This window comes from Acomys minous (genome assembly GCF_964271855.1).
Source record: "Acomys minous genome assembly, chromosome: 14".
Classification (NCBI taxonomy): domain Eukaryota; kingdom Metazoa; phylum Chordata; class Mammalia; order Rodentia; family Muridae; genus Acomys; species Acomys minous.
In genome coordinates this window covers 99,985,042-100,011,140 of record NC_140496.1, presented here as the reverse complement: position 1 = coordinate 100,011,140, position 26,099 = coordinate 99,985,042, and the positions used below count along the sequence as shown (strand labels likewise).

General features: G+C 45.5%; 2 protein-coding genes, 1 long non-coding RNA gene and 1 pseudogene across 5 annotated transcripts; 1 reads left to right on the top strand and 3 right to left on the bottom strand.

Annotated features, from left to right (window-relative positions):
• Window positions 1–1,286: 1,286 nt before the first annotated feature.
• On the bottom strand, window positions 1,287–8,128 carry LOC311582384 (UPF0690 protein C1orf52 homolog). Its single transcript, XM_084755468.1, has 3 exons — window positions 7,800–8,128; window positions 7,055–7,253; window positions 1,287–1,780 (listed from the first exon to the last, which is right to left on the bottom strand). Exons 1-3 carry the CDS (start codon window positions 8,070–8,072, stop codon window positions 1,707–1,709), a joined length of 546 nt encoding a protein of 181 aa, XP_084611594.1. The 5' UTR covers window positions 8,073–8,128; the 3' UTR covers window positions 1,287–1,706.
• A 2,533-nt stretch (window positions 8,129–10,661) lies between these two features.
• On the bottom strand, window positions 10,662–21,776 carry BCL10 (BCL10 immune signaling adaptor). 2 transcript variants are annotated; one of them, XR_014774112.1, is made up of 4 exons: window positions 21,558–21,776; window positions 14,367–14,655; window positions 11,273–11,988; window positions 10,662–11,239 (listed from the first exon to the last, which is right to left on the bottom strand). XR_014774112.1 is itself a non-coding variant. In XM_084755467.1 (3 exons), exons 1-3 carry the CDS (start codon window positions 21,612–21,614, stop codon window positions 11,633–11,635), a joined length of 702 nt encoding a protein of 233 aa, XP_084611593.1. In that variant the 5' UTR covers window positions 21,615–21,776; the 3' UTR covers window positions 10,662–11,632. The 2 variants fall into 2 exon arrangements, 1 of the variants encoding a protein (XP_084611593.1); XM_084755467.1 differs by having other exon boundaries at window positions 10,662–11,988.
• On the bottom strand, window positions 14,662–21,542 carry LOC311582385 (small ribosomal subunit protein uS8-like; annotated as a pseudogene). Its single transcript has one exon. The product of its transcript is annotated as a small ribosomal subunit protein uS8-like (transcript).
• Window positions 21,777–21,923: 147 nt separating the features above from the next.
• Window positions 21,924–25,518, top strand: LOC311582386. The gene is made up of 3 exons (XR_014774113.1): window positions 21,924–22,491; window positions 22,582–22,630; window positions 22,782–25,518. It is a non-coding gene; the product is annotated as an uncharacterized lncRNA (long non-coding RNA).
• Window positions 25,519–26,099: the final 581 nt, after the last annotated feature.

Here is a 26,099-nt window from a genome sequence, read left to right as displayed (position 1 = left end):
AACCCACTGGGCTATTCTCCTCCACCCTTAATTCATCTTTGTACTTCATTATTGTCCTTTAAAAGTAGTAATAATCCCTCTTATCAAATTAGACATATTTGCACATCTTGTGAAGAACATACCACAAAGCCTGGCCTACAGTAAGTATGTGGCAGTTTGGCTAGTTCACTTAGTGTCCAGGAGACAGATGTAGTATCAGATAGAAATGAATCCATGAATATGAAGGAGGAACACTTGAACTGGCTCTTAAGTTGACTAGGTCACTGGAGAAGAGCCAGGCCAAGGGTCAAGGGTGTGAGTCAGAGTGACGCACCGGAAGCTGTAAACCATCCCTTAAAACTGGATAGGATGTTTCCACCAGACCTGAGATGGTTCAGCAGGAAAAAGATGAAACAAGGGAGATGGTGTGGCTTTTGAGACAAGTGGTGATAGAGACCTGGCTATGAAGTCTAAGGCAAACCTCACACCATGGGCATCGCAACAGCATTCCCCACAGGAAGAAGAGCAGCATAGGGCATGCTGGCCTCAGGGAGGCTGGGGGAGGTCACGGAGAACAGAGGACCCAGGAAGCAGCCAGAGTAAAGAGAGGATTTTCCTTTGCTTGCTATATATACCAAAGCATCAACACAGAAGCTAGGTAAAGAAAGGCCTGGGTGCTAGAGGACAGGCATGGAGATTAGTATAGCCCCAAACAAACAAGATGCTCAGTGAAAGTGGAATTTCAGATGGAATTTTAATGTGTCTCTTTTATCACGTATACTCAAAGATTCAAATTTAACTGGAAACCTTATGTTCTTTGCTGAATCTGATAATCTTTCACAGAAGAGCCTTATCTTCGGTATATTTAATGAAGAAATGAACAAATAATCATACTATATAAGGCATATATGGTTAAGTGCAGCCACATAATCAGAGGAAAAGAGCTCCCCCAACGACAGAAGTACACATAGAAGACACACATACATAGAAGAGGCATAATGTTCTTGGAGATGACTAAAGCCGAAGAGTGGACATGTGGTTTAACTGGATTCTGGAGTCAGCGTCCTGAGTGAGCCCGCTAGCCTTCACTCACTGGCTGTGTAGCCGCCCAGTTCTTCAAGCTCTCCCTACAGAGTTGAGGATTCTAATGTCTACTTTCCAGGACCGCTGGGGAAAAATACATACAAGGCACCTGAACATGGGAGGCTCTCCCTACATGCTAACCCCTACTGTGAACTTAAATGTCACACAGCATGCAAGTTGCCTGTCACAAATACTCATGGTAGTGGCATACAGTAATAGCAATGTTGAATTAAGTAATTTTATTTCCATGATCATCTATTTACACTGTACAGACACTAATGAAAAGCACCCACAAGTTCACAGTACAATACATTTACTTTAAAAATATATTCCTTTATAAAAGGTTCATAGAACATTGGCATGTCCACGTGACAAAACTCTCGAAGCCTGTCACCAGTTTGTGATAGGCAGAATGCTTCCAAGAACTGTCAGTTCATAATCACAGGTCACCATGAGAGTTGTAAATACACACAGGCTTTAAATAAAGAAGCGAATTCTACAGTGGAGCGTCTTGAGGCGATACTCGTTAGTTCATTAACATAAATACTTTCATGGAGATGTCTGTCATAACAACACACAATTGCAAACAATCTGCACGGCACGTCTCAGGAGCGCAGCGCCCGGGTGTTCTAGCCACCGTCCCTCTACTTCCTCTTCTTGGCTGATTCTCCTGGCTCTATTCTGCGTGTTTTAGACACACGCTCATCTTTGTCATCATCTTGAAGCAGGGAAAAAAAGGAACTTTGTTAGTAAGTCTTTAAAAATCATCAGAAAAAAACACATTAGCTTTCTGCCAAAACACTCATCAGCTGTTTGAAAGCATACCAATAAAAACTAAATACAAGATTTCAGAACCCTGATATGAACTACATTTAAAAAGCAGCTTTTCTTTTTAATTACAGCAATACAGTATCTGCAAAATTGACTTTTTGCAGTCATGTTAATATGACATAAGCCATTTCCCTGAAAACCAGCCTTTTCCGAAACAGCCACTCCCCAAATTCTCCAGCGCACACACTGCATGCAGTTAGATCCACTCCATACCTCACAGGCTGGAGCAGACATCTTCTAGCCATGCTATCTAAGTGGTCACTAGCAAGTGGTCACTAGCTGCTCCCGTCTGCCCAGATTTCCTCTTGCAGTCTTATCAACAGACCACATGCTCTAAGGTTAAAAGCGGAAGTGAAGCTTCAGAGAATCTCACAGGTGCCTGTTCTAATTTTGGACCACTCCTTTCTAGGGGGTCAGAACATCTTACCAGCAGCAACAGAGTAAGCAGGCCGCCGGTCACACTGAGAAAAAATTGGATGGAGGAAAACTACAGAACCATACTATAAACACACACACAGTTACTGTCTGTGACCACAGAAAAGTTCCACTAATAAAAATGCCAAACCTGAAAAAGTGGGCCTTTCATCCTATTAAAAACAAAACAAAACAAAAAGCCGAGCAGTGGTGGCACATGCCTGTAATCCCAGCACTCAGGAGGAAGAGGTAGGTGGAGTTCTGTGTGTTCAAGGCCAGCCTGGTCTATAAAGCAAATCCAGAGCAGCCAAGGCAATGCAGAGAAACTCTGTCTTGAAACAAACACACACCCAAAATAAAACACTATGTGGCTCAATAAACACAGGCTAGCACAGACTAGTTGCTAATTTCCATCTCCCTAAAAATGTGTGATGTAAAGAATTCCAGCCGAGGCTGGCAGTGGTATGCCTGTAGTCACAGCACTCAGGAGGCTGAGATAGGAGGACTGCTAAGAGTTTGAGGCCACCCTGGGCTTCAATGAGTATTAGCCAGCCGGCTATGCACAGCAGCAGGCTCACCATGCCACCTCAGAAGAATTCTCTATAAACAAACAGAGTTGTGGCTTCCCTACTTCTATGCAGCAGGGACTAAACCTTGTACGTTCCAGATAACACTCTACACTCAACACCTTTCCCTTTACTTTATTCCCCTCCCCTTTCTTCCTATGCATCCTAGACTTGCCTAATTTCATAATCCTCCTGCCTCAAGCCTCCCAGGTACTAAGAATTCAGACAGGAGCCTCTGCACCTGGCTTAACTTTATTTTTTTGATCAAGAGGATATCCATAATCCAACAAGTATAATATGGTGCCATATAAAATATTTTGATGTTTTAAGATGCTTTCATATTTAAAAATTATGGCAACTGTTGAGGTCAAATCAGGTGAAGAAAATGAAAAAGCCAGGCTGGGTGCGACTGTCTGAAGCACAGGATTATTGTGTGAAGCCACTATACTCACTAAAACAAAACTTTGATTTTTTAGGTGGACCTTAATTATCATGTTTATCTTGAAATTATTTTCAGAAATAGTAATATAAAAGTTAAAAGCATTTTTAAAAATTATGAAACACATCAACACACATTAAAAAAAGACATTTCTGCTTTTATTCCAACATTTACTACAGGTAAATCTACTGATAAAACACTCAAGCCACATACTACACAACTGGAGGATTGAGTTCCCTCCCATGAGCGGCACAGCAGGCCACTGCCTCGACCCCAGCACAGCAGAGCAGGGAAAGCTGCTGACTAGCTTTCTGAGAGAGCTCGTATGGTTAGTATGACTAATCGAACGCAGTACAGACAGAGATGAAACATTTTCCTTTTTCTTTCGTCTTTTTGGTTTTTCAAGACAGGGTCTCTCTGTGTTAGTCTTGGCTATCCTGGACTCGCCTTGTAGACCAGGCCTCGAACTCACCTGCCTCTGCCTCCTGAGTGCTGGGATTAAAGGTGCACGCCCGGCCTGAAAAGTTTTCCTGTTACACAACTTGAATCAGCAACACTAACTTAACACTGTGCACTTGTAAAACTAAACGATCCACGAAGCCCTTTGCACCAGCAGCTAGGCCTTGCAGTTATTTGCTCCTAAGGCTGTGGGCCTCTGCGCTGTGTTTATCCCCATCTCCGCCAAAGTCTGTCACCTGGGAAGCAGTGGGGGTCAGGCTGCATTTAACCGTGCTTAGCTCCTCTACACTCCCAACCCAAGCAGCAGAAAAGGCCAAAGAGGAATACAGGAAGGCAAAATAAAAGCAAGGTAGCTTAATAATTAATTTAAAATATAATCAAGTGGGCACACTTTGCAGTACTTGCTTCATTAATTCCAAACTATAGGCAAAAAAAAGTCGTCTGGACCTGAATTTGAATCCCCACAGCCTTTGTAAAAAGCCTGACGAGTTAATACAAATCTGTAATCTCAGTGCTGGCATGGCAAGGTGAGAGGCAGAAGACAGAACTCCCAGCTCAAAGTAAATACATAAAAAGCAGAGAAAAAGTCCCAACACAGAAGACAAGGACCAACGCCCAGGGTTGTCCTTTGGTCTCCACACTTGCATCCATAGAGAGAAAATGTCAGGCAAGTTGAAATTTCAGTGACTTCACAGAATACGGAGCCTGATGGCAAAAATCACTTCTCAAAAGGCAACTGCTGGCTGGGGGTGTGGCTGAGCTGGTAGAGTGCTCTCCTCACCATCTAGGACCACACACGGGTAGGGCGGTGCATGCTTGTTATCAGTTTGACAGGCAGAAGCAGGAGGATCTTAGTTCATGATCATCTGGCTACACAGTGAGTTTCAGACCCAAGCTCCAGAGAAGGTGGGGCTAAGCAACGTGCAAGTCCACACTAACAATTTAACATTTACCTGTTCTTAATGTGCAAGCCCCAGAAACCTCACCCTCCCCCCACCCCACACACACACACACTTCCTGAGACAAGGCTTCTCGTCTGCGCGGAGCTCGCCAATCAGGTCAGGCTGGCCACAGACCCTCCCATCTCCACCTGCCAGGACCAGGGCTGCAAGCGGGCACCACCGCACCAGCATCTGTAGGTGGACCCCGGGACCAAGCTTGGGGGATGCTGCTCGTGAGGGAGGCACTTCATGACAGTGCTACATCCTCGGCCTCAGATCAGAAGCACCTTTGAGTCCCGAGACGTAGCTTTAAACCAGAGACCATGGTCGGTCGGTCTGTCTTTTCCTACTGCTGACATTCACTTTCTGAGCAAAAGAACAGAATTAGCTATGGTAACACGGATGCCATTTGCCATTTACTCTAATTCCTGGTAATTAAACCAAAAAAATTAGAAAAAAGGGAGATTCCTGCTTACTTGCATATAATTTTTGTCCTTTCTCATAAAGGGACAGAGGAGGTGCAAAGACAATAGGCTCTGGTGACCTGGATTATCACCCTGGGCCCTTGAGACACATGATTATTTCTTAAACTGTGAAAACAGGAAGGGACCAAAACCCAGCTTAACAAGACATAAATCCTATTTCAAGGTTGAACTTGGAAGTCTTATTTTGTCGGCTCCCAATGGTGTGAACTTAGGCAAATTCTTTCATATCAGACTATTTTTTTCATCTAAAAGAGTGATAATGAACTGTGAGTCACGGCTGTGTCCGGTTGCTAAGGATTTTAAATTAGGAAATGTGTATGAATTATTTACTATGACCTTGGATAAGTCATAAGCTCGTATATTTACATTTACTCGTTCTGGTTGTGTAAGACTTTATAAGGATTATTTATTCAAAAATACTTTTTTAATTAAAGTGCCATATAATGTATTACAATTCATACTTCATTTAAGATCTTTTTAAAAAACCAAAAAACAACCTGGACATAGAGCTAGGGAGGAAAAAGCAGAGAGAACTGGTGTTGAAGGTCATCTTCAGGTGGGTGAGATGTTGCCTTGCTAAACAGCACCAAAAGTGTGCATGTAGAGACTCCCGCCAGGAGACACCCCTTCTCTTAAAGGCCTCTCTGTAGGGACACCCCTTCTCTTAAAGGTCTCTGTAGGGACACCCCTTCTCTTAAAGGTCTCTGTAAAGTTGGCCCCTTGAACTGGAAGATCAGAAATATGTTTAACTAAAAGGGCAAATGACTTTAAAAACATCCAAAATGCTCAGCTCAACCCAACAGGCATCCAGCCAGTGCTCACAAAGACCTAGCGGCTGATACCACACACAGGCCTGATCAATGTTGCTGCTGATCACCTCGTTTTCATAAAGCAGAAAGCCATATGAAAGCGTAACCACACACAATCGAACTAGCAGCATTAGCGCATCCCAGGTAAAAGAGAGTAAAGTCCCAATCAAGAGTGCACTAGAAACTGACTTCATGTTGGATTTTGTAAGACGAATGACTTTACCAGGCAAAAGTTTACACCATTCAGTCCAGCCTAAGGTGCAGTATACTTAAAAGCCAGGAACCCATATGACAGTGTGGTATACTCAGGTCTGAATTTCACTATTTAAATCCTGGAATGGAGCTCTTCAAAATGGGTTGGGGCAAGCCAGTTATACAATCAGATATGAATTTTGCAAGCTCACCACAGCTGTAGTTGGAGACACAGGGAGATGGGCTAAGAGTTTGCAGGCAGAGATAACTGTGGTAGTCTAAGCCAGAGAGAAACTGATTATCAAGGCAATAAAAATCAAATCACCTCTCCATGCCAGTTCGGTTCACTCTGCCACCCTGAAGCTCAACTGCCTTAACTTTACATGCCCTCAGCTCGACTCCAGTGCAGGGACAAGAACGCGCTGCCCTAACACGGCATCGTAAAGGGCATACTGGAGACTTCTGGGACTCTGCTTTCAGGGTGAATACTTACAAATAGAGCAGAGCCCGCTTTGGAGGCACACGCCTTACATCCTAGTACTGAGAGGCAGAGCCAGGCTGGCCTCAAACTCAACACTTTGGTCTTCATAGTGAGTTTCAGAACATCCAGGTTACACAGACCTTGGCTTGTGTGCGCGCGCACACACAGACACACACAGACACACACACACACACACACACACACACACACACACACACACACAAAACAAAAAACAACCCCAAAAGATCGAAATGATTTCTTGTTGACATCCAAAGACCATTCTAGTCAGTTCCTCCGATTCACTAGGATTTAAACATTGTTCACTGGGTACTTCGCACTGAGAAGGACTGAAATCTTCCCAGCTCCCCTTCTTACCTGATTCCACTGTCTCCTCCCCTTCCGGCAGAAGCCTGGCTTTCTTAGCATTCTGTGGGGCATCATCACCATTGTCCTCATAGATATTCGACCATTTTATCGCCATGTCCAGCTCCGGCGGCGGCGGTTTCTTTTCCGTAGTGTAGGTCTCCGGGGGCGGCACATAGTTGGACTTCCAGATTTTGAATTCCTTCGGAGGCTGTCAAGTAAGCACAGTAAGAGGCCCTGTGACGAACCGAGGTTCCAGCCATGGATACGAGCGCATGCACCTCCCTACCGAGTGCTCATCTTTCTGGCTTTTTTTTTTTTTAAATCCTTTAGGCTTAAAAGACACATTCCTTTTCCATCAACATCACAACACTGTTAGGTGAAAAGTCAAAGGGCTCCCTATATAAACAAAGCTAATAACTTTTAGTTACCAAAGAAGAATCCAGAGTCTCAGATACTACGGCCAGGCTGACCCCTTCAGGAGGCTGCAGCAGAGACACTGTCTTGGAGGCAGCAGCGCAGGCACTTCGGCGTCAAAGGGAAGGGGTCTCGGGGAGAAGCTGCAGCGGGGGGCGGGGAGTCACCACCGTTAGTCGTCGCCCGGCTGGAGGGCCCCGAGCGCGGAGGGGCGGGCCCGGGCTGATACCCCCCGGGCTCCCGGGGCCGTGGGAGACGCGCGGCATCCCGCGGGCTGCGTGCGTGTGCGGGGGGAGACGTGCGCGGGGCCCCGGGGCGTGCGCGGGGACGGGGACCTCACCTCCTCGGGCGCCTTCACCACGTGCCGCTCCCAGTCGATCTGCTTGTTGAGCGGGTTGTAGAGGAATGCCGGGCGGGTCACGCTGCGGAACAGTTCGTCCGGGCCCGGCAGCCGCTTCTCCGCCTGCTTCCCGCGGCCGCCCGCCGTTGGAGCCGGGGTCGCCTCCTTGCGACCCGCATCTTCCGGCTCGCTGTTCTCCTCGTCCGACGAGTCGGAGCTGCTGCTCCCGTAAGCCGCAAAATAGCTCAAGGGGTCCTTCTCCTCGGCTGCCATGACGGCTCCGGGCGGCCACCCTCTCGGCCGGAAGCCGGAAGCCGCGGCTGGCCCCGCCCCGCCCCCCAAGACTGGCAAGTGATCCGCCTGCACCCCCTAGCGGCAGTGCTGCGCTCCTACTTCTGGGCGGAGGAAAAGAGGCAGAGGCGGGATTCCACAATCAATCAATATTAAATCTCCCTTTCCCTAAGCAGCCCTAGGATCCCAGGGGGAAAGCAGTGGGAGCTGTAGGATCCCCACCCCCACCCCCCGGGGGTTGAGGTGAGGGGAACACACGACCAGTGGCCATCGCCAAACTCTAGGCTTGTGATTAAGACATGTGATTAAGACACAGAAAAGCCAGGCATGGTGATGCCTACCTAGAATCCTAGGTCGTCCCTAGTGGGCTGTTGAAAGTTTGAGGGGCAGAGAGGCGCACATATGGCGCTCTTTGCCAGCTAGTACTATGTAGGAGACACAGTCTTAAAATAAAACCAAAGCAAACAAGCACGGGGACAGGGCAGAGACTTCCAACCCCAGCACTTGGGAGAGTGAGGCAGGAGGATTACCACAAACTAGAGGCCAATGTGGTAATTTTGCCCCCTTCCCTAATGAAGTTGGTATCATTGTAAATATTTAAATCCCAGTTAAGGATGCCTGGTCAGGGGTGACACACTGATTAACTTGCCATTCAGTCTGATTCTTATCCCCTCAATTCTACAGGACAATGCTGTGAGTTTGATGATGACAGACTGGGCCAAGACTGCCTTGTTCATATTTATATCCCTAAAATTTATTTTGGTGGCCACCCATGAATACGATTGGATTATAATTGATGAGAAAATAGGTCTGACTGTTTCTTTAAAAAGTTCCACCCAATTACCATACTGACCAAGATATTCTCCAAGTACAGACATGGGGTCCCCCAAGTCATCATCAGCAAATTCAGGGCCCCCTCAACCATCCTCAGGCCTGATGTGACCTAATCACAGAACTTACTGAGAACTGAGTAACCATATCCACGACGACAGTTTACTACAGCAGCGTGGTGGTCATATTTGTATTCTCGGCCCTGAGGAGACAGAGGTGAATGCTTGGGGATCAGACACCCAAGGCCAAGCTGGTTTATATAGTGAGCTTGAGGCCACCCCAGGTTACTGTGAGACTGTCTCAAAAACAAGACAGCAATGAGAGCTACATGGACAAGTAGAACAACAGAATTTCTAAAAAAACTTAAGAGTAAGGTCTCTTCTGGGGTGGCAGAAGTCTCTTCGATAGACGAATATTTCTAACATTAAAAATATGGACTCAGTTTATTAGGGCTGGGGAGGTGGCTCAGTCAGAGAGGTGCCTGCTGCACACACCAAGATCACCCGAGTTTGGGCTTCCAACACACACAAAAGCTGAGTGTAGTGCAGTGCATTTGTAACACTAGGGCTTGGAGAAGCAGAGCCAGGGGGGATCCCAGGAGGCTGCCAGTCTAGCCAAACGCTGAGCTCCAGGAGGCTGAGCAGGCCAATGTCTCAAAAAATGAGATAGGGAGGGACTGAGGAAGACATCACCACACTTCAACCTATGAACTCCGTAACAGGCGCACACACAAACACATACCCACACGTATCTCACACACACATACACACACACTAAAACAAGTGAAAAATGTAAACAAAACCTAAAAACAAAGAATTTAAAAAACAAGACCAGCCTAACTTATTAACTGCCCCTACTCTGCCCTGCTTGACCTGGCAAGTACTATTCTAAGGATAAGCCTCTTCTTAGAGGTAGAGGGACCCTCCTGAGAGGCCTGAGGAGCTTAAAGTGAAAGCTAACCCCTAGAAACTGCCTGAAGAGGCCCCATTCTTTATGCCCCAACAATAAGACATTCTAGAAAGGTCTTGCTAGGGCTGGATGGAAGGGAGGCTGAACAGGTGCACCAGGAAAATAAAACTATTTGGTTATGACTTTCGGGGTGGTGGTGGTGGTGGACAGAAATGTAACATTGCACATTTCTAAAAACTTGCAAGTTCTATAATGAAGGGAGGACCCCAGTATAGACTTTGGTTAATAACAAGTGTTAATATTGGCTCATGAACTATAACAAGTTATTACATCAGTGTAAATAGTATTGGGAACAGGGAGGAAGAGGTACTTAATAATTACTTTTGCTCAATTTTTCTGTTAATCCTACAACTGTACAAAAAGGCAATTTTTGTACATTTTTTTTAAAAATTAAAGAATTTTAAAAGGCAATAAAAAGTGAGTATTTATGTATGATTCCTATACTGTGTTAATCTGATATTCCTGAAAAGTAACTACTGTATCCACTGACTTAGTAACACATTATATCCTACTGAGTGAGGCTATCCTCTCCCTCCTCCCTCCCGGCCCCTTGTGGAGACAGTCTTGACTATGTCCTCTGGTCCACCTGGAACTCACTATGTCACCAAGGCTGGCCGCAAACACATGATGCTCCTGTTTCCTGTCCTAGTTCCAGCACATATTACCACATCTGGCTTTGAAACACTGTTTTTTATATTAGAACTAGTACATATAAAAAGGACTAGGCATTTGAAAATCAGACATTTTGAATTTTTGATTCTGAAACATCACTACATTAAAAAACGTTTATTGTTAATAGCAACTTTTCATTTCTTAATTTTTAAATAATAGAAATACATAGGATGGGCTTTCAGGAAATAGGTAAAATTATAATTTAAATGAAAACAGCATTTTTTAATGTGTAAAGTTAGTCAAACTTTCTAATACAATAAAAATATAGATTGGCTAGTGGCTGCTTGCTGAAAATGTTAAAAACAATTGTTATGCATTCCAAAATCAATTATTCTAGTTATTTTATCCACACAGCAGTGTCCACTGAAAAAGAATTAAAGGCTCAGAGGAAGTATTTTTAATCAATTCCAAGTATTATCAATTAATTACAGTAGCATCGCACCAGAATATTCTTCAGGGATTAGAACTGTGACATGAAGGCTGTAATATGCAAAGACAGTCACATCGACTGGCCAGATTAGTGTAAAACACATTTTGGCTGAGGTCACTGGTGGCTCAATGTCATCAGGTGTTTCTTCAGAACCCAACAGCTTTTCTCAGAACTAAGGAATGGAAGTGTCTCCTTGGTGTGGGCAGCCTTCCCAGTACCTGGCTTTACTGTGAGTCAGAACAGCTTTCTGCTAAAATGTACTGCCAGATCACTGGGAGACATTTGTAGCATAAATTCAGACTGAACATTTGTAGCATATATGTGCTAGGAAACATTATTCTCAGCCCATGAGTTGATTTCCGAAATTGAGAAATATCCTGATAAAATTAGTCTTATAATACCAACATTTCAAAATTCTAGAACACCTAAAAAATAGCAGAAAAGGACAATATTGAAAAGCACATGACCACCATGATTTACAGTACGTTGCCCCCGGAGTGTGCTTTGCTCTAAAAAGCCTATTTACAGAGAATGTAATTTAACTGTGATTTAAAAGGCACAAATCAAACCTGAGTGAGCTGTTACAGAAGTGTCTATAAAAAGATTACACCCTTTACAACATATCACTATTAAAAACTAGTCACTGGCGTGAAAGAGCGCGTGACCGCAAGGGGAGAAACATCTCACTTGAGTTTCCACAAGTTCCACCGTCTTCTAACCGCAGCTCTGGGGGCAAAGGGGGAGCCCCAGGGTCCCCAGGCCGAGGAAGTGAGGCTGAAGAGAAGCTGCTGTTTTCAGTTCTGCCAACTTCCAGGACTGGCAAATTCAGGCCAGACTCAGTGGAGAAGAAGGGAGCAGTGCTGGACTCCCCTTCCGGGTGGTACATGACGCTGGATGCTCTCTGGCTTTCAGCAAAATTACTCTCGTCTGAGTTGGACCTAGACAAGTTGTTGGTGGCTCCAGCAGCAAAGGGCTCGCAGCTGCTACATCTCAGGCCTACGACAAACATTCAGAAGCTAATGAGAAAGAAACCAACGTAGACAGCTCTCCCACCCCGTAGTTACAAGACAACACTCTGTGTGAGGAAGGTCTCATATAACCCACTATTTAGCCAAGGCTGGCTCCACTCCCACCTCCTAAGAACTGAGATTACAGTGGCCCTGATGCTCAGCACTACAGTTGCAGCTGCACTGTATGAACGCTGTCACCATAACCCAGATCTTGCTTCTTTTCTCAGTAAGAATACTACTGATTACATTTTCCAGCTAAAGTCACTATCTCAAGGAAGCTAATTAAATGCCACACTCCAATGAGCACTTGCATATTAAATGACTGAAGGATCTGGGTGTGGAGAGGCACGGCCAGGGGCCAAGAGATGGCTCAGAGGTTAAGAGCACAGCTTCCCCAGTGACGTGGTTCAGGTCCCAGCACCCACATGGCGGCTCACAACCATATAACCACAGCTCCGGGGGATCCCGTGCTCTCCTTTGGCTTCTGCAGGCACCAGGCAAACGAGGGCTGGCAAACTGCTTGAGACACATAAAAATAAATCTTTAAAAAAGAAAAAAGGTCTTGCAATTCTTTATAAATAAGTGACTTTTATGGGTACATTTTTTCCCTAGAGAGGGTCTCAGCACACAGCCCAGGCTAGCTGCGCACTTGTTAAGCAGCCCCGCATGACCTAGAATGCAGACCTTCCTGCTTCAGCACTCTGAGCGCAAGGACTACAACTACCTTTTCTGCGGGGGTGGGGGTGAGGAGGGGATCTTTTGTTTTAGAGACAGGGTTTCTCTGCATAGCTGTGCATGTCTTTGGATTTGCTTTGTAGACCAGGCTGGCCTCACATTCACAGCAATCCACCTGCCTCAGCCTCCCTGAGTGCTGGGACTAAAGGCGTGCACCACCATGCCTGGCTGGCTGCAACTATCGTTCTTATCTAAGAGACACTCTTCAGCATTCTGACAACAAACAAACAAACAAAAAACACCTCATAAAACAAGAGAAACAAAAAACTTACTCCATAGAAACAGAACAAAATGTAAGCAGGCGTATCCTCAAATCTCACAAGCCAATGGTAGTTACTGATTCTTGAGTACGAGGGTGTTTCAACTTAAGGGGACTTAGCAGTTTACCTGACACATCTGGGTTACTATTAGGGATGAGAAACAGGCAGTGAGCAGGCGGCCATGCTAGCACTCCAGGACGGCTGTGCAGACTGGAAACTACAAGTCAACAGAGACTGTCCTGCTTCGAAAAAACAAGCTTCCTCCTCCTACTGGGTTTTATCACGTCCTGGGGGTCTGATGTCAATGCTGGGATGACAGGACGAACACCAACACTGCTAGACTTAGCAAATAGTCAGCAGAGCTGTCTACAAGCATAAGAACCTCTGGGCTAGCCCCTGAGGTAAAACCAATGAAGTCTAAAAGTGAATTTGTGTGTCATCTTTTCTAATTTTTTCAATATTAGATGTGCTCCTCCCCCTCTCTCTGTTTTTCTGAGACAAGGTCTTAGAGCGTAGTCCAGGTTGACCCCATAAATGACAATCCTCCTGCCTAAGCCCCCAGGTGCTGGAATTATTATAGTTGTGTGCCACCAGTCCTGACTCAGACAGTACTTATGAAGCTCATGGAGGGGACACATAGCAAAGACATCCAGAGTTCAGTTTCTTATGGACAGGTCCGTAAGTTGCTCATCTATCTCCAACGAGGTCAAGAGCAGCCGACACATGTACCCTAAGCACATGTAACTTGTTGCCCTGGAGACCGGGAAGGGGTGGGCGGGGCAGGCTGGCCCTGGGCTGCAGGGGAAAGAGCTGACCTGCCCCTCCTGTACCAGTCTCGGCTCCCACGTCTCTCACAAACTGATTCTTCTAGCTCTAGACTCGTGTACTTTACACAGGGTCCTTATAGGCATGTGCCAGCACTGCTTATGATCCATACAAGGAAAAACAGAGTTGAACTTAGAATCCATCACCCATGCATTGTTCTTCCATTGCTGGGACAGGATCTCACTCTACATACCAGGCTGACCTAGAACACACAATGTAACCCAGGTTGGCCTAGAACTTATGTCAATCTTCCTGTCTCAGATTCCTAAGTGTAGGAATACAGGCATAAGCCACATAGCTTCTCTTTAAATGCAATATAATGGTGTTTGCTAAGTTTATTTTTAAAGGATTATGCCATATTTTAGAAATAACTTTTACAAACATTATTGTTAAGTGAATACAAAACAGCCGGTTGAGTTTGTATCACTTTTGTGACGTGGTAATGTAGCTGGTAAGAAATGGAAACTGAATATAATTCTGACCCTTAAGCTTTGGGAGGAGAATGGAAAGCACGGCTGCTTCTTTGCGGTCCAGCATCACTCACCTCTAAGATGCTCCAGCTTTATATTCCTCAGCTTCAGCACTTCATCCGTTATCTTCTGGATCAGGAAGTTCTGTGTTTTCTCCCTACGAATGGATTCTACGAGGGTGTCCAGCCCTTTGGGGTTTTCCTGTAAGTAGTCTAACAACTTCCCAGCCCTTTTCCTACTTGAAGTTCGGCAAGAAATTTCTTCCGTGTCCTCTCTGCTGAGTATTTTTTTTGCACGCAGATGATCAAAATGTCTCTCAGCTATGATTTTCTCACACAGGTAAACCCGTAAATTTTCTAAAGCCTAAGAGACAAAAGAAAATATGCTTCAGTGTTGCTTTGTGACATGCAGGAAAATCCCTGAGGTGACTGGTTCCTAGTTAGGGGGTCTCAGCTGGTATGCATCAGTGTTCTGAAGGCAGGAGGCTTGGGCCCTTTAAAGCGCATGCTAAGTGAGATGCTGTCCCAGCAGACACAGCGGGCCTCACGCAGTCCTCAGTCTGTTCTGTTTCAGCTTCCCACCTGAAAACCAACACGCAGCTGTTGTGAGGAGAGACCTGTAGAAGGAAGAAGTCTGCAGAGGGTCACCTAGTTCAAGAGTGAAGCTAAAACACATTTCTGTACATTCTAGTAACTATTAAGTAAAGACTTTCAGAATTAGGACCAGGACAACTTAGTGCACAGTCTCACAATTTGCAACTTTCTCATGTGTGTTATTAATCATTTCGTAAACTCAGTGTGAAACCATTAAAACACACACAAAACCCAACTCCTCCGAAGGGCCCATATGTCTCTGCTTTGAGGCCAGTTAGAAACACTTTACAACTCACTGGGTCAGTCTTCATGCACGGAGAAGGGAGGGATGTATGGGGAGGAGCGTAAAGAAACAGCGTGCTGAGAAAACCTAACACAAAGGAGGCCAGACGAAAGCCCCACATTGAGGAAAGACAGCTCAGGCTGGTCTTTATGTATTTAACTTTAATTTTCATTAGTTTTTACTGAGAAATAAGCCAAAAAATGTACACATTAATGAAGTAGCAGATAATTAATGTTAATGTGCGCATTGCCATGTTTAAGTCAGGTCCATGTGTCTTAATAAATGGTGACACTCTGATGCCAGTCACTGCGTATTTGTGCCTCTGTTTACTGGACATGTGATTTTGGGCAAGTTATTCAACTCCTCTGACCCTGTTTCCTCATGTGACGGTTCAAAGGAATAAATTACTATATGCAAAGTGCTCAGCAATTACACGGTACATGGCGATCGGTCCTTTAGGGACAATGACGATGGTGAGTAATCTGACTCACATTTACAATGAGCTCAGGCAGTGGAAGAGTTCAGTAGAGCCTAGTTAGCAACTAATGACAGGAAAGCTGCCCCTGTGAAGGCTTCTTACAGGTTTTGTCTGAATTCCCACACATTTATTTATCTACACAGCAAATTTCTCATGGGTGTCTAGCATGAACATGAAGAGATGAACAAGATTTTAACACTGTGCACAAAGGGCCCCTGGTTTAGCTGGAAGATACACAGCACACACAAGCCAGTAACTGTGAGACCATGTGGTACAGCTCAGACAGGAAGGATCGCTCACTGATCAGGAGCTAGGAAAGCACAGGTGAGCAACTGCCTCCAGCACCTGGAGAATTCACAGAGGATGAGGACAGCAGCAGGGAAGATGCTGAGTTACACAACGTGCCTCCGAGGGTGGGAAGGAATGAAGCTGGGAAGGAACACCGGAGTTAGATCATGGAAGAACTTCATGACACACCAAGGAGTGTGTCCTTTAACCCAGAGGAATAGCCACCAAACGTGCATAAGTAGAGAAACTTACAAAGGACCAGGGGAAACCAAAACTGGGGTCAAAGGAGGCAAATTAGAAAATTGCAACAATGACTGTACAGAAGGTATTTTGAATGTACTGCATACATTATGGGTGTGGAATGAAAGGTTCTATTTAAAACTTGAACTTGAAAAACGTCTCCTGTGGTCTTTATTACCATGTATGTTGACAAATCACAAATTTACATCTGGGATCAAGATGTTTTCCACTTTGGCATTCCAAGACACTTCAAATTCAACATGTTCACAACTAAGTTTACTTCTTATCAAGCTCCTGATCTCAACTCAGCTGGACTCCACCGTCCAGTCAACTGCACTACACCTGCAAGCCCGACTCTCCTCCCTCACTCCTGCCAGTCACCATCACCTCAGCACCACTCCTGGCACTGCCCTAGCTCAGGTCCTTAACTCCTAGATGAACTGATAACAGAAAAAATAGCATTTTCTAATTCCCTCCTCTTTTTCAAATCTCTCTTTCACACATCTATTATATTTTACAATTTTTCAACAGAAAGTAGAAATCTGAACTGTTAAATTATACCACATTGCGTTCTTTCCATGACTTATTGGATATTCTTGATCCATGGCACAATAGTCAAGTTGAGTGCACTTGGCTGGAGAGATGGCTCAGTGGTTAGCAGCACTTGCTATTCCTGCAGAGGACCTGGGTTTGCTTCCAAGTACCCACATGATGGCTCCCAATGACCCACAACTCTGGTTCCAGGGGATCTGACACCAACTTCTGCCCTCTGTGGACATCAGGGACACACATGGTATATATACATTCATGTGGGTCAAAACACTCACATTAAAAAAAAAAATCTAAAAAACAATTAAGATTGGCTCTGGACCGAGATAAACTTTTGTTAGTCGTTGAATCTGCAGCATATTGTTAGAACTGGTGCAAATTACTTAACCACTGTACCTTAGGGGCTCCCTTGAAAAATAAGGACTAGGAAGAATAACTGGGAGTGGGTATGAAGGCTCAGCCCAGTCTCTTATCTATAGTAAAAGTTCAGTGACCAAGGACTTTGGGACCATACTCGGCAGACTCTTGACAATATGGTTCTGGCTTACCTCTCCAGCTTAATTCAGCAGTCTCTACCCCAGGGCTTTCCCTCCACCTGCAGCTGAGGACTGACAGTGTTTCCTGCTGCTATAGGCCTGGTGTTCTCTTCCCATACCCTAAGCCCCTCTGCATTTTTTAAGGCTGAGGTCACTGGTCATCCCTGGAGAGCCTTTCTTTAATAAGCAGGGTAAGCTAGGCACACCTGTCTTGCAGCACCAGATTCTCCTCCTCTCATTTCATTTCCCAGTTCTTCCCCAGATATTTCCACTGTGTCCCAATGCTTTCCCCCAAGTCACCAATGACACAGATCCTTTCCACCTTCGTCTTGTTTGGCTTCTCAGAGCAGAGACACAGCTGATCACTCCTTCTTCCAGACACATTTTCCTTGCTCAACAAATATGACGCTGCTGTGATTTTCTTTTGATTTCTATGGAACTTCTCTACACTCCTCACCCCCTCACTGGGGCCTTGCTACATAACCCAGCATGGCCCTAAGCCTGTGGCCCTTCTGTCTTAGCATCCCCATGGATGGGGACCGCAGAAGAGCACCTGAAAGCTTCCAGGCGCCTCATCTCCTAGTTCTCAACTTTTCCAACAGCATGCTTGTGCCTCTAGGTCAGAGCTCTCTTCTGAGCTTCAGAGCAACTCTTCCTCAACTTCAGTCTGCCACCAAGTCCCATCATTTCTATGTTCTTTTCTTTTCTTTCTTTCTTTCTTTTTTTTTTTTTTTTTTTTTTTGGTTTTTCGAGACAGGGTTTCTCTGTGTAGCCTTGGCTGTCCTGGACACCCTTTGTACACCAGGCTGTCCCTGAACTCACAGCGATCTGCCTGCCTCTGCCTCCTGACTGTTGTGATTAAAGGCATGAGCCACCCTGCCCGGCTATTTCTATGTTCTTAAAATGCACCTTGAACTTGTATTTTGTCCATGTCTACTGCGTTCACCTTGATCTGAATCATCACTGCCTTTCAATACTTACAGTCAAGTCTTTTCATGGCCTCTTCCACCTTCCCTCATCTCCCTGACCCACAGGAAAGGCAGAAGGATCTTTTTTTATTTTATTTTATTTATTATTATGTATACACTGCTCTGCCTGCATGTACTCCTGCATGCCAGAAGAGGGTGCCATATCACATTACAGATGGTTGTGAGCCACCATGTGGTTGCTGGGAATTGAACTCCAGACCTCTGGAAGAGCAGTCAGTGCTCTTAACAGCGGAGCCATCTCTCCAGCCCATAGAAGGATCTTTTAAAAGCCAAACAAAACCCCATTTATTCCTTACCATGTCTCTACTAAGGGGAAAAAAAAGCCCTTCATGAGTTTACTTAGCCCACCTTCCTATTTCACCTTGTTACCCTCTGCCTTCCTTCAATATTCTGCACTTACAAAGGTCCTGGCTGTTTTTTAGGTCCCTGTCAAATTCTTTTCTGCCTTAAATGTTCCTCCCCCAGCTCTGTTAATGTAAGTGTTTAAATGATATATGTGTTTTTCAGCTTTAATGACATACATTTGAAGCAGGCCAGAAGTGAGAATTTTTGTTGTTGTTATTGTTGTTGCTGTTGTTTTGACTGGGGGAAGGGGCTTCATGAAGGCTTTTTATTTATGTTGTACATCTTTAGAAAAACAATCCCTGGATATTGCCTCCTGTATGTTTTTGCCTTGCTTCCTCATGGTCCACGATGCCAGCTGAGGTTGTCAGTACAATGAAGCCAAACTGATGGGATGGGAGCAGATTATTCTGCCATTATTCTAGGTCTTTGAGTTGCACATCAAATCCATACTTGTTCAACCTGCCTGTGAGGTTCACAAAGATTTTCCCAGCTCTGTGGTCACCAATGTAGCCAAGCTTCACCATCACAGTTAGGAACCGAAAGATGACTTTGGAGCATGGCCTGATGAGGACCTGGCATTTGCCTCTCTTCTCAGCATTGCTGATGCTCTTGAGAGAATCTGCCAGGACATTCATGTGAACCATGGTGATGGCCCAGAAGGATGGCGGAAAGCCAGGAATATTCTGTTTAAAGCTGTATCCTCTATACTTCAGAATGCAGTGTTCTGGATGAGTGAAAATTTTATTACAATATTTCAAGATTATCGCTTTAAGGCTACTTTACTTCACTCAAGAAATTAGGTATTTTAAAGCCAAAATTTTATCTCAGTTTCTAATTTAACTGTTAGAACCAAATTACATTATCAACTTCAGAGTACCAAGGAATCTCTATTTGCTAAAATGAAACAAATTCAATAAAAAAGAGCATGTTACAGATGAGAAAGGAACGGAGCTCTGAAGTTGGGTCCCGGGGATCAGCAGCAGGACAGTGTTCCCCATTAACATGAGGACATGCACCAAGGCTCTCCGTGGATGTGGGAAATCTCATGGTACCAACCCCATCCCAAGCTTTCCACCGTAAAACCTCATCTAATAGCCAAGACTGCTGCTCCTAAGGGACTAGTGGGCAGGGAGCACACACAGCATGACACCCCAGGGAAAGATGTGACTCATGCCCCTGGCCAGATGCAGTGGGATGGTACAAGATTTTATCATAGTACTTAGAAGAGTGCTCAACATGTACTATTAGAATATACCAAATTTCCATTAAATATTTTTGGAACAAGGCTGACCACAGGCAATAGAAGCCACAGAAAGCAAACCCTGAAACAGATGGAGCCCCATATAAACGACTTCCTACCGCCTATCAGGAGAGATACTGCAGAAAGAGTACCACACAGTTTTGGAGGAAGGATAATTAAAAATTCAAGTTTTGAAAACATATGCCTTTAATCCTAGCACTTAGGAGGCAGAGGCAGGCGGATCTCTGACTTCGAGGCCAGCCTGGTCTACAGAGTGAATCCAAGACAGCCAAGGCTACACAGAGAAAAATTCTTTCTAAAACTAAATAAAAACAAAATAAATTTATGTATTAAAACTTGAGTCCTGGTAGACACTTGGGAATAAAAGCCTGGAGTTGAGAAAAGAAGAAGTTCAAGTGATGTGGACGCATTTTTAAGCTTGTCATAAGCAGTTTTTAAAACAATAGGATAAGTAAGAAAAAAACTTTTTTTATAGACACTTTGAAACTCATCCATAGTTTCTAAGGTCATGAACATCCGGTCCAGGTCTAATCTGGAACTCTAAGAATGGATAACACCAATGAAGCAGTAACCATCGTATCTCTAAGACAGACAGGTCTTGTCCTGTTTTGCCAGCTATAAAATGAAAAGTAATTCTCTTGCTTATAGGAAATTCAAAACTGTGATACAACTGGGAGCACAGCCGCCATACCTTATGGTTTTACTGGTATCTTAAGGCTATAGCATTACCAAAGACCTAGTCTCAAGCAGAATGTAAAGTTTCTGTGCAGTAAGTGCCCTACCAACTCCACTGAACACGAAAACTACCGTACAAACCCGGGTCATGCCATTTCCTTCTGGTAGTGAGCCATGCCAGTGGTAATTATGGGGACAGTGCAATAAACCTCACAAGAGGTAAAGTATGAGGAAAAAAAGGAATCTGAGGCAACAACTTGCTGTCAAGGTTGCAAGGACGATTTTTCAAAAGCACTGTGGTGCCAAGTAAGGTCGAGTTACTGTTTTTAATGTGAGTTCAGGTAAATTATCTAAGTGGTGTTCATCTGGTTTTTGTTGTTTTTGTTTTTCCTGGCAAAAGCCGTAACTAAAAGAAAAGCGAAACATATCATGCCTTGAGTCATTTTTCTCAAGTTTTAAGGTGTACGTGCAGTTCTGCGTGGTCTAAGCAGAAGCGGCTGAGTATTTTCAACGTTTACCTGGGAATCAAGTCTCAGCTAGATGTGCTAACAGCGCGCGCCCCCTTCATTTAAATATGTGGGCGTTTGATTGCTAGGGGAATTCCAAGTCGTGCTTTCAGCTGGCGAGCTCTCTACAGCCCCTGTTTTACCTATCTGCACCATAGCCTGGGGATACCTAGTCCTGCAATCTGCTCTTCACAGAGACTTCGGACGGCTCCATAGCCTGGCAGCTCCCGCGGGGGTGGGGTAGGGTGGGGTGGGGTATCGCAGGATGGAGAGTCGCGGGCGAGAAGGGAGGGATGGCAGGACGCTGGAAGAACTTAAGCCGGCGCCGGCAGAATTAACCATGGACTCCTAGGTCGCTGGTGGGTCACTTCCAGCCAGCTCCCGGGATGCAGGCAGGTCGTGATGTGCCCGGACCTTGCGCTCTTCCGAACCAGAAGTTCCTCGTCGCTCGCTCGGCTCCGGGTTTCCGCTTTCCTCCGCCCCCACCCGCCCCGCTGCGCCCAGCCCGGCCGAGCTACTCACGTCCTTCTTCACTTCAGTTAGGTCCTCCTCCGTGAGGGACGGCGCGGGAGCCTCCATGACCGAGGCCGGGACGCCGTCCTTCCGGCCCGCGCCGTCCCGCCCGACTGAGGGCTCTGGTCTCCAAGAACCAAGCTGTGACTTTGGGGACCAGGACCAGATCCCGGGGCTCAGGGAACGCCGAGGTGGGGAACCTCAGCGACCCACTTCCGGCCCCGCCCCTGGGGCCTGCGGCGCCGCGCTCCGTACTCCTCAACGTCCCTTGGCGTGAAGCCCTGACTTAGGCACCGCCCTTCGGCGTGGCGGGTCTACGTTCAGGCCCCGCCCACCTCCGTACCAGCCAATCAGTACTAAGTTCCCGGTTCTCCTCCCATCTTCTCTCGGAGTGGCTCCGCCCACAGAGGGCCTCTCAGTAACCACGCCCCATTTCTTATTTACATAAGGTTGTGGATTGGCCTCCGGAGAAGGACTCGTTTCCGTGGGCGGGGCGTCGGCTGCTCAGTTTAGCGGGATCTCCCCGCCCTCGCAGACTCCTCATTAGGGTGGAGTGTGGGCTGAGTCCACCGGGGCTCTGATTTGCTTCTCTTTTCCAGATGTTGCGGACAATTTCCTGTCGTTGTGCTGGGCCAGGTTTTACAATTGCCTGATCGAACACAAACGCATACACGCACTCACACTGTAACTTCAGAATTGAAATGTTTGGGGACTTGGTCCCGGGCCTTGCTCTCACTTACCACCTACCACTAGGTAAACAGGAGAACGAAGGTGGTGAGAGCCTAAAACAAAACATAAAGAAAGGAAAAAAAAAAAAAAGGCGGGGGGAGGAGTGTTAAAGATTTAAAAAGCACGTGGAATGCCACCACTTTAGCACCAAAAGCAATGTTTGTGTAAGGTCTGAGGATCTAAGAAGTGTTCGATCGTGAGGAGGTGTTTTAAGGTAAGTATATGAATACTTTTCCGTCACTATACTACTGTTGTATTTAGACTTTACATTAATCCAATTTTCAAAATTGTCTAACTTAAAAAGATTCTTGTAAGCTTCAGGAGATCCACTGGAATCTACAGATCACACTCAGGTAAGTATTTCCTATTTCAAAGGGTGGGATTCCTCCCCCATTCCCAAGTTTTGGGACTCCCCTCCCCCAATTACCAAGACCATGTGCCTAAAAGTTTCAAATGTAAACTCCTTAACTTTATCTCCTGCCCCTAACATATGTGGTGTCCCAGCACCCTGCCAGATGCTACGTGCAGAACGCAGGCGCTCCAGCCTAAACCCCACAGGCTGTGTCAGCGGGACCTGCAGTTTCTTAGCCACAGATGGTCTCACAGATCCTGACCAGCAAATACAACAGCCTGCTCTTCCTGGACTTGGCCAGCGTTTCAGCCTTTTGATCCCCTGATGCTGTTCTACTGTCAGCCTAAAGCAGTCAAAAGACCAGATTTCTGCACCCCTTATCCATATATTATCAACAAAAGGCCGGGATGTTAGGTCCTGCTGCAGGGCGTGCCTGGCATGGCCCGCCTTCTACCTACTTCATGTTATATGAAAGTTTATTAAGTGAGCATGGGGGAGAAGGAAAGAGGGGAGGGGTACCCCAGAGAGAGACAGAGACAGAAGAAAGAGAAAGGGGGTAAGAGAGAGTAGAGAGTGGGGAGTAGAGAGAGGGGCCACACACCACGAGGGTTTGTCCTTTTATATAGCCCTGGGCAGGGCCACGCCCCCATGGCAGGGAAGCAATGACATCGCAGGCAGGCTGACTGAAGCAAAATCCTAACACTGAAGTTTTCCCCTATCCCAGAGATTCACTATATAAACCAGACATTTTGGTTCTGGGCTCCCCTCTCCCTCCCCCTCCTTCCCCCGCCACCACACCTACCTACCCTCTCTCCTTCCCTTCCCCCACCCCCACCCCCAGGAGGCGTTCCCCCTTCGGTTCCCCCTCCCGTGCCGCTTCCAATAAGCCTGCATTTATACATTATAGGCTCGTCGCCAATTAACTCATTCTGTTTACTTAATCAACCAGTTTGTGTATTTTTAAGTCGCTGTTCGTTAGGAACATTTCTCCTTATTAATCTATGCAATATAAATTCAATAAGTTTCTAGGGCCTTAGGAGTAAATTTAAGGTGCTGAAACTACCTGGCACACAGTTGCACTCTCATATATTGTTACACTTTACCGCTACTCACCAAAAACTAAGTAAGTTCTAGGCCTCTTGTGATGGGGAAGGTTTTGTTTTGTTGTTGGGTGTTTTTTGTTTTTGTTTTGCTTTGCGTTTTTTGTGGGTTTTTTTTGTTTGTTTGTCTGTTTTGTTTTTTTAGTTTTTTGAGACAGGATTTGTCTGTGTTTCTTGGCTGTCTTGGACTTGCTTTGTAGACCAGGCTGGCCTGGATCTCACAGAGATCCACCTGCCTCTGCTTCCCCGGGTGCTGGGATTGCAGGTATGCAGGAGTTATTTTTTTTGGAGGCCAAATGGCTATTCTCAGAATGGTATTTTAACCCGTAGGAGTGAGTGCAAAACATGAGATGGTGGATGAGGATCTTCCATAGAGTCCTAGGCAGAAAATGATTGTATGGACAATATGGCAAATCTGCAAGTGTCATTTAAATGACAAGAGGACCAAAGGCAAATGTGGGAAAGAACCAGAAAAGGCTTAATGCCACATCCATGTAGTTTTGATCAGAACACAGGAATCTTGGCTTTTACATTATATCACGTGTCTTTTCTCACACTAATGTCTAGTATACTAGAGCCAGCCAGCATCTTGTTATAACCCAATTTGCTTAATGATTTGCTCTTTCATGTAGCAAGTATCTGTTGAATGCCAACTACTCAACTACACCCCAGATGCTCTTTTAGATCTTGGTGAGTAATACAAATCAAACACCCCTTTCCTTGAGTTGGGGTGTGGTAGCATAAACTAATTTGATGTGCAGTCTGACCAGTGCCTGCATCTGGCCCAGCTATTAGCAGGACTAAGCCCTAAACTTACGTAAAACATTGTGACGTTTTTTGTTTTTGTTTGTTTGTTTTGCATCGCATCTTGACTATGTGGTCTTTGTGTTTTAACCCTGTAGATGGCAGTATCCTGTCTCCAAATCAAAAGCTTAGATACGGTTGTAGGCACCTGGGAGGCCCAAGTAGGACTGTCTAAATTCAAGATCATTCTGGGCTACTTAATACATTACCGGGCCAACCTGTGCTACGTAGCAGGACCCTGTCTCCAACAAGCAGAAAGACAAAACCAAAATCCATTTCCTCATGAATTTATATTATAGCATGTATATGTTTGGGGTGGAAAGGTAGACATTTGGTAAGTTGTGTGTGTGAGGTATTTACCATGTTAGAAGGCTCAGGAATACTAAGAGGAAAAGTAAAGCAGGGACACGGGAAGGTGGTGACAAAGGCCTCACTGCCAGAAGGGATACATTTCCCACCTGCACACTGCGAGGGAGGATGAGCCCTCAGCCAGATGCTGAAAGATCTCTCGGGGTGGAGAGCACAGAAGCAGCTCAGCGCGGCTGGGAAGATGAACGTTTGTGTGCTACGGTCAGAGTTTAATCTGACTTGGCTCTGAGTCATACAGGTTTCCTCTGAGTCAGAAGCGAAGCCACCGGAGGCTTCAGAGCAGAGAGGTGACAGATGCAATCTATGATTTGAGGATTGCTTTCACTCTTCTCCAAGGGGAAGGAAGAGGGAAAAGGGGGAGAGGAGCAGTCCAGCTACCTCTATAACCTAGACCCCAGGAGGTGGAGGCTGCGACTAGGTGGGGGCACATCTGGATAAAAAGGGGACGGTGGGTTTGACTTTCTTTTGAAAGCTAGCAAGAAAAGAGTAGAGTGCAGAAGGATATGTGGAAGTAAGAGAAACAGCTGGAAGTTTTATTCTCCAGCCACCTAGGCGTGCATTGAACACCGTGAACACTCTCCATTGTCAAATAAATAAATAAATAAATAAATAAATAAATAAAAATCGTCAAGCAATCTTCCTTTTTCTTTCTGAAATAAGGTCTATGTTGTTAAGGCAAGTGATGAACTGGATTCAAGCTACCTCACACTTCAGCGTTGTGCATGATCCTTGCCTGTGGTTCTCAACCCTCGATTTCTAATGCATTTGCATTCTTCCATTAGCAAACACATCTCCCCATTTCTCCTCAGTCACAGGGCTAGACTATAAAGGCATAGCTTCTAAGCCAACAAGCCTGGCCGCTCTCTGCAGTAAGTACCTCTTCACTAATGAACCTGCATCCCATCTCAGCTTCTAAGTGTGCCTGCATCCTGCAGTGGAACACCAGATGCCTGGTCCGTGCGCCGTAGACCCACTTTAGATGCTGTAAACACCAGGCAGGAGGCTCATAGCCTGTGATGCTGGGACGGTGATGAAATTACTTAGTTTCTCAGAATGTCTCCTTGTTGTTGAGGGACACCGCATTTGAATGAATTTCCAAATAGGATCATGTTCCAGTGGATGTGGATTGTTGGGAGATGCTGTCCAATGTAATTCATCGTTGGCTGTATGATCTTGGAACAAGGGAGATTTTTCGTT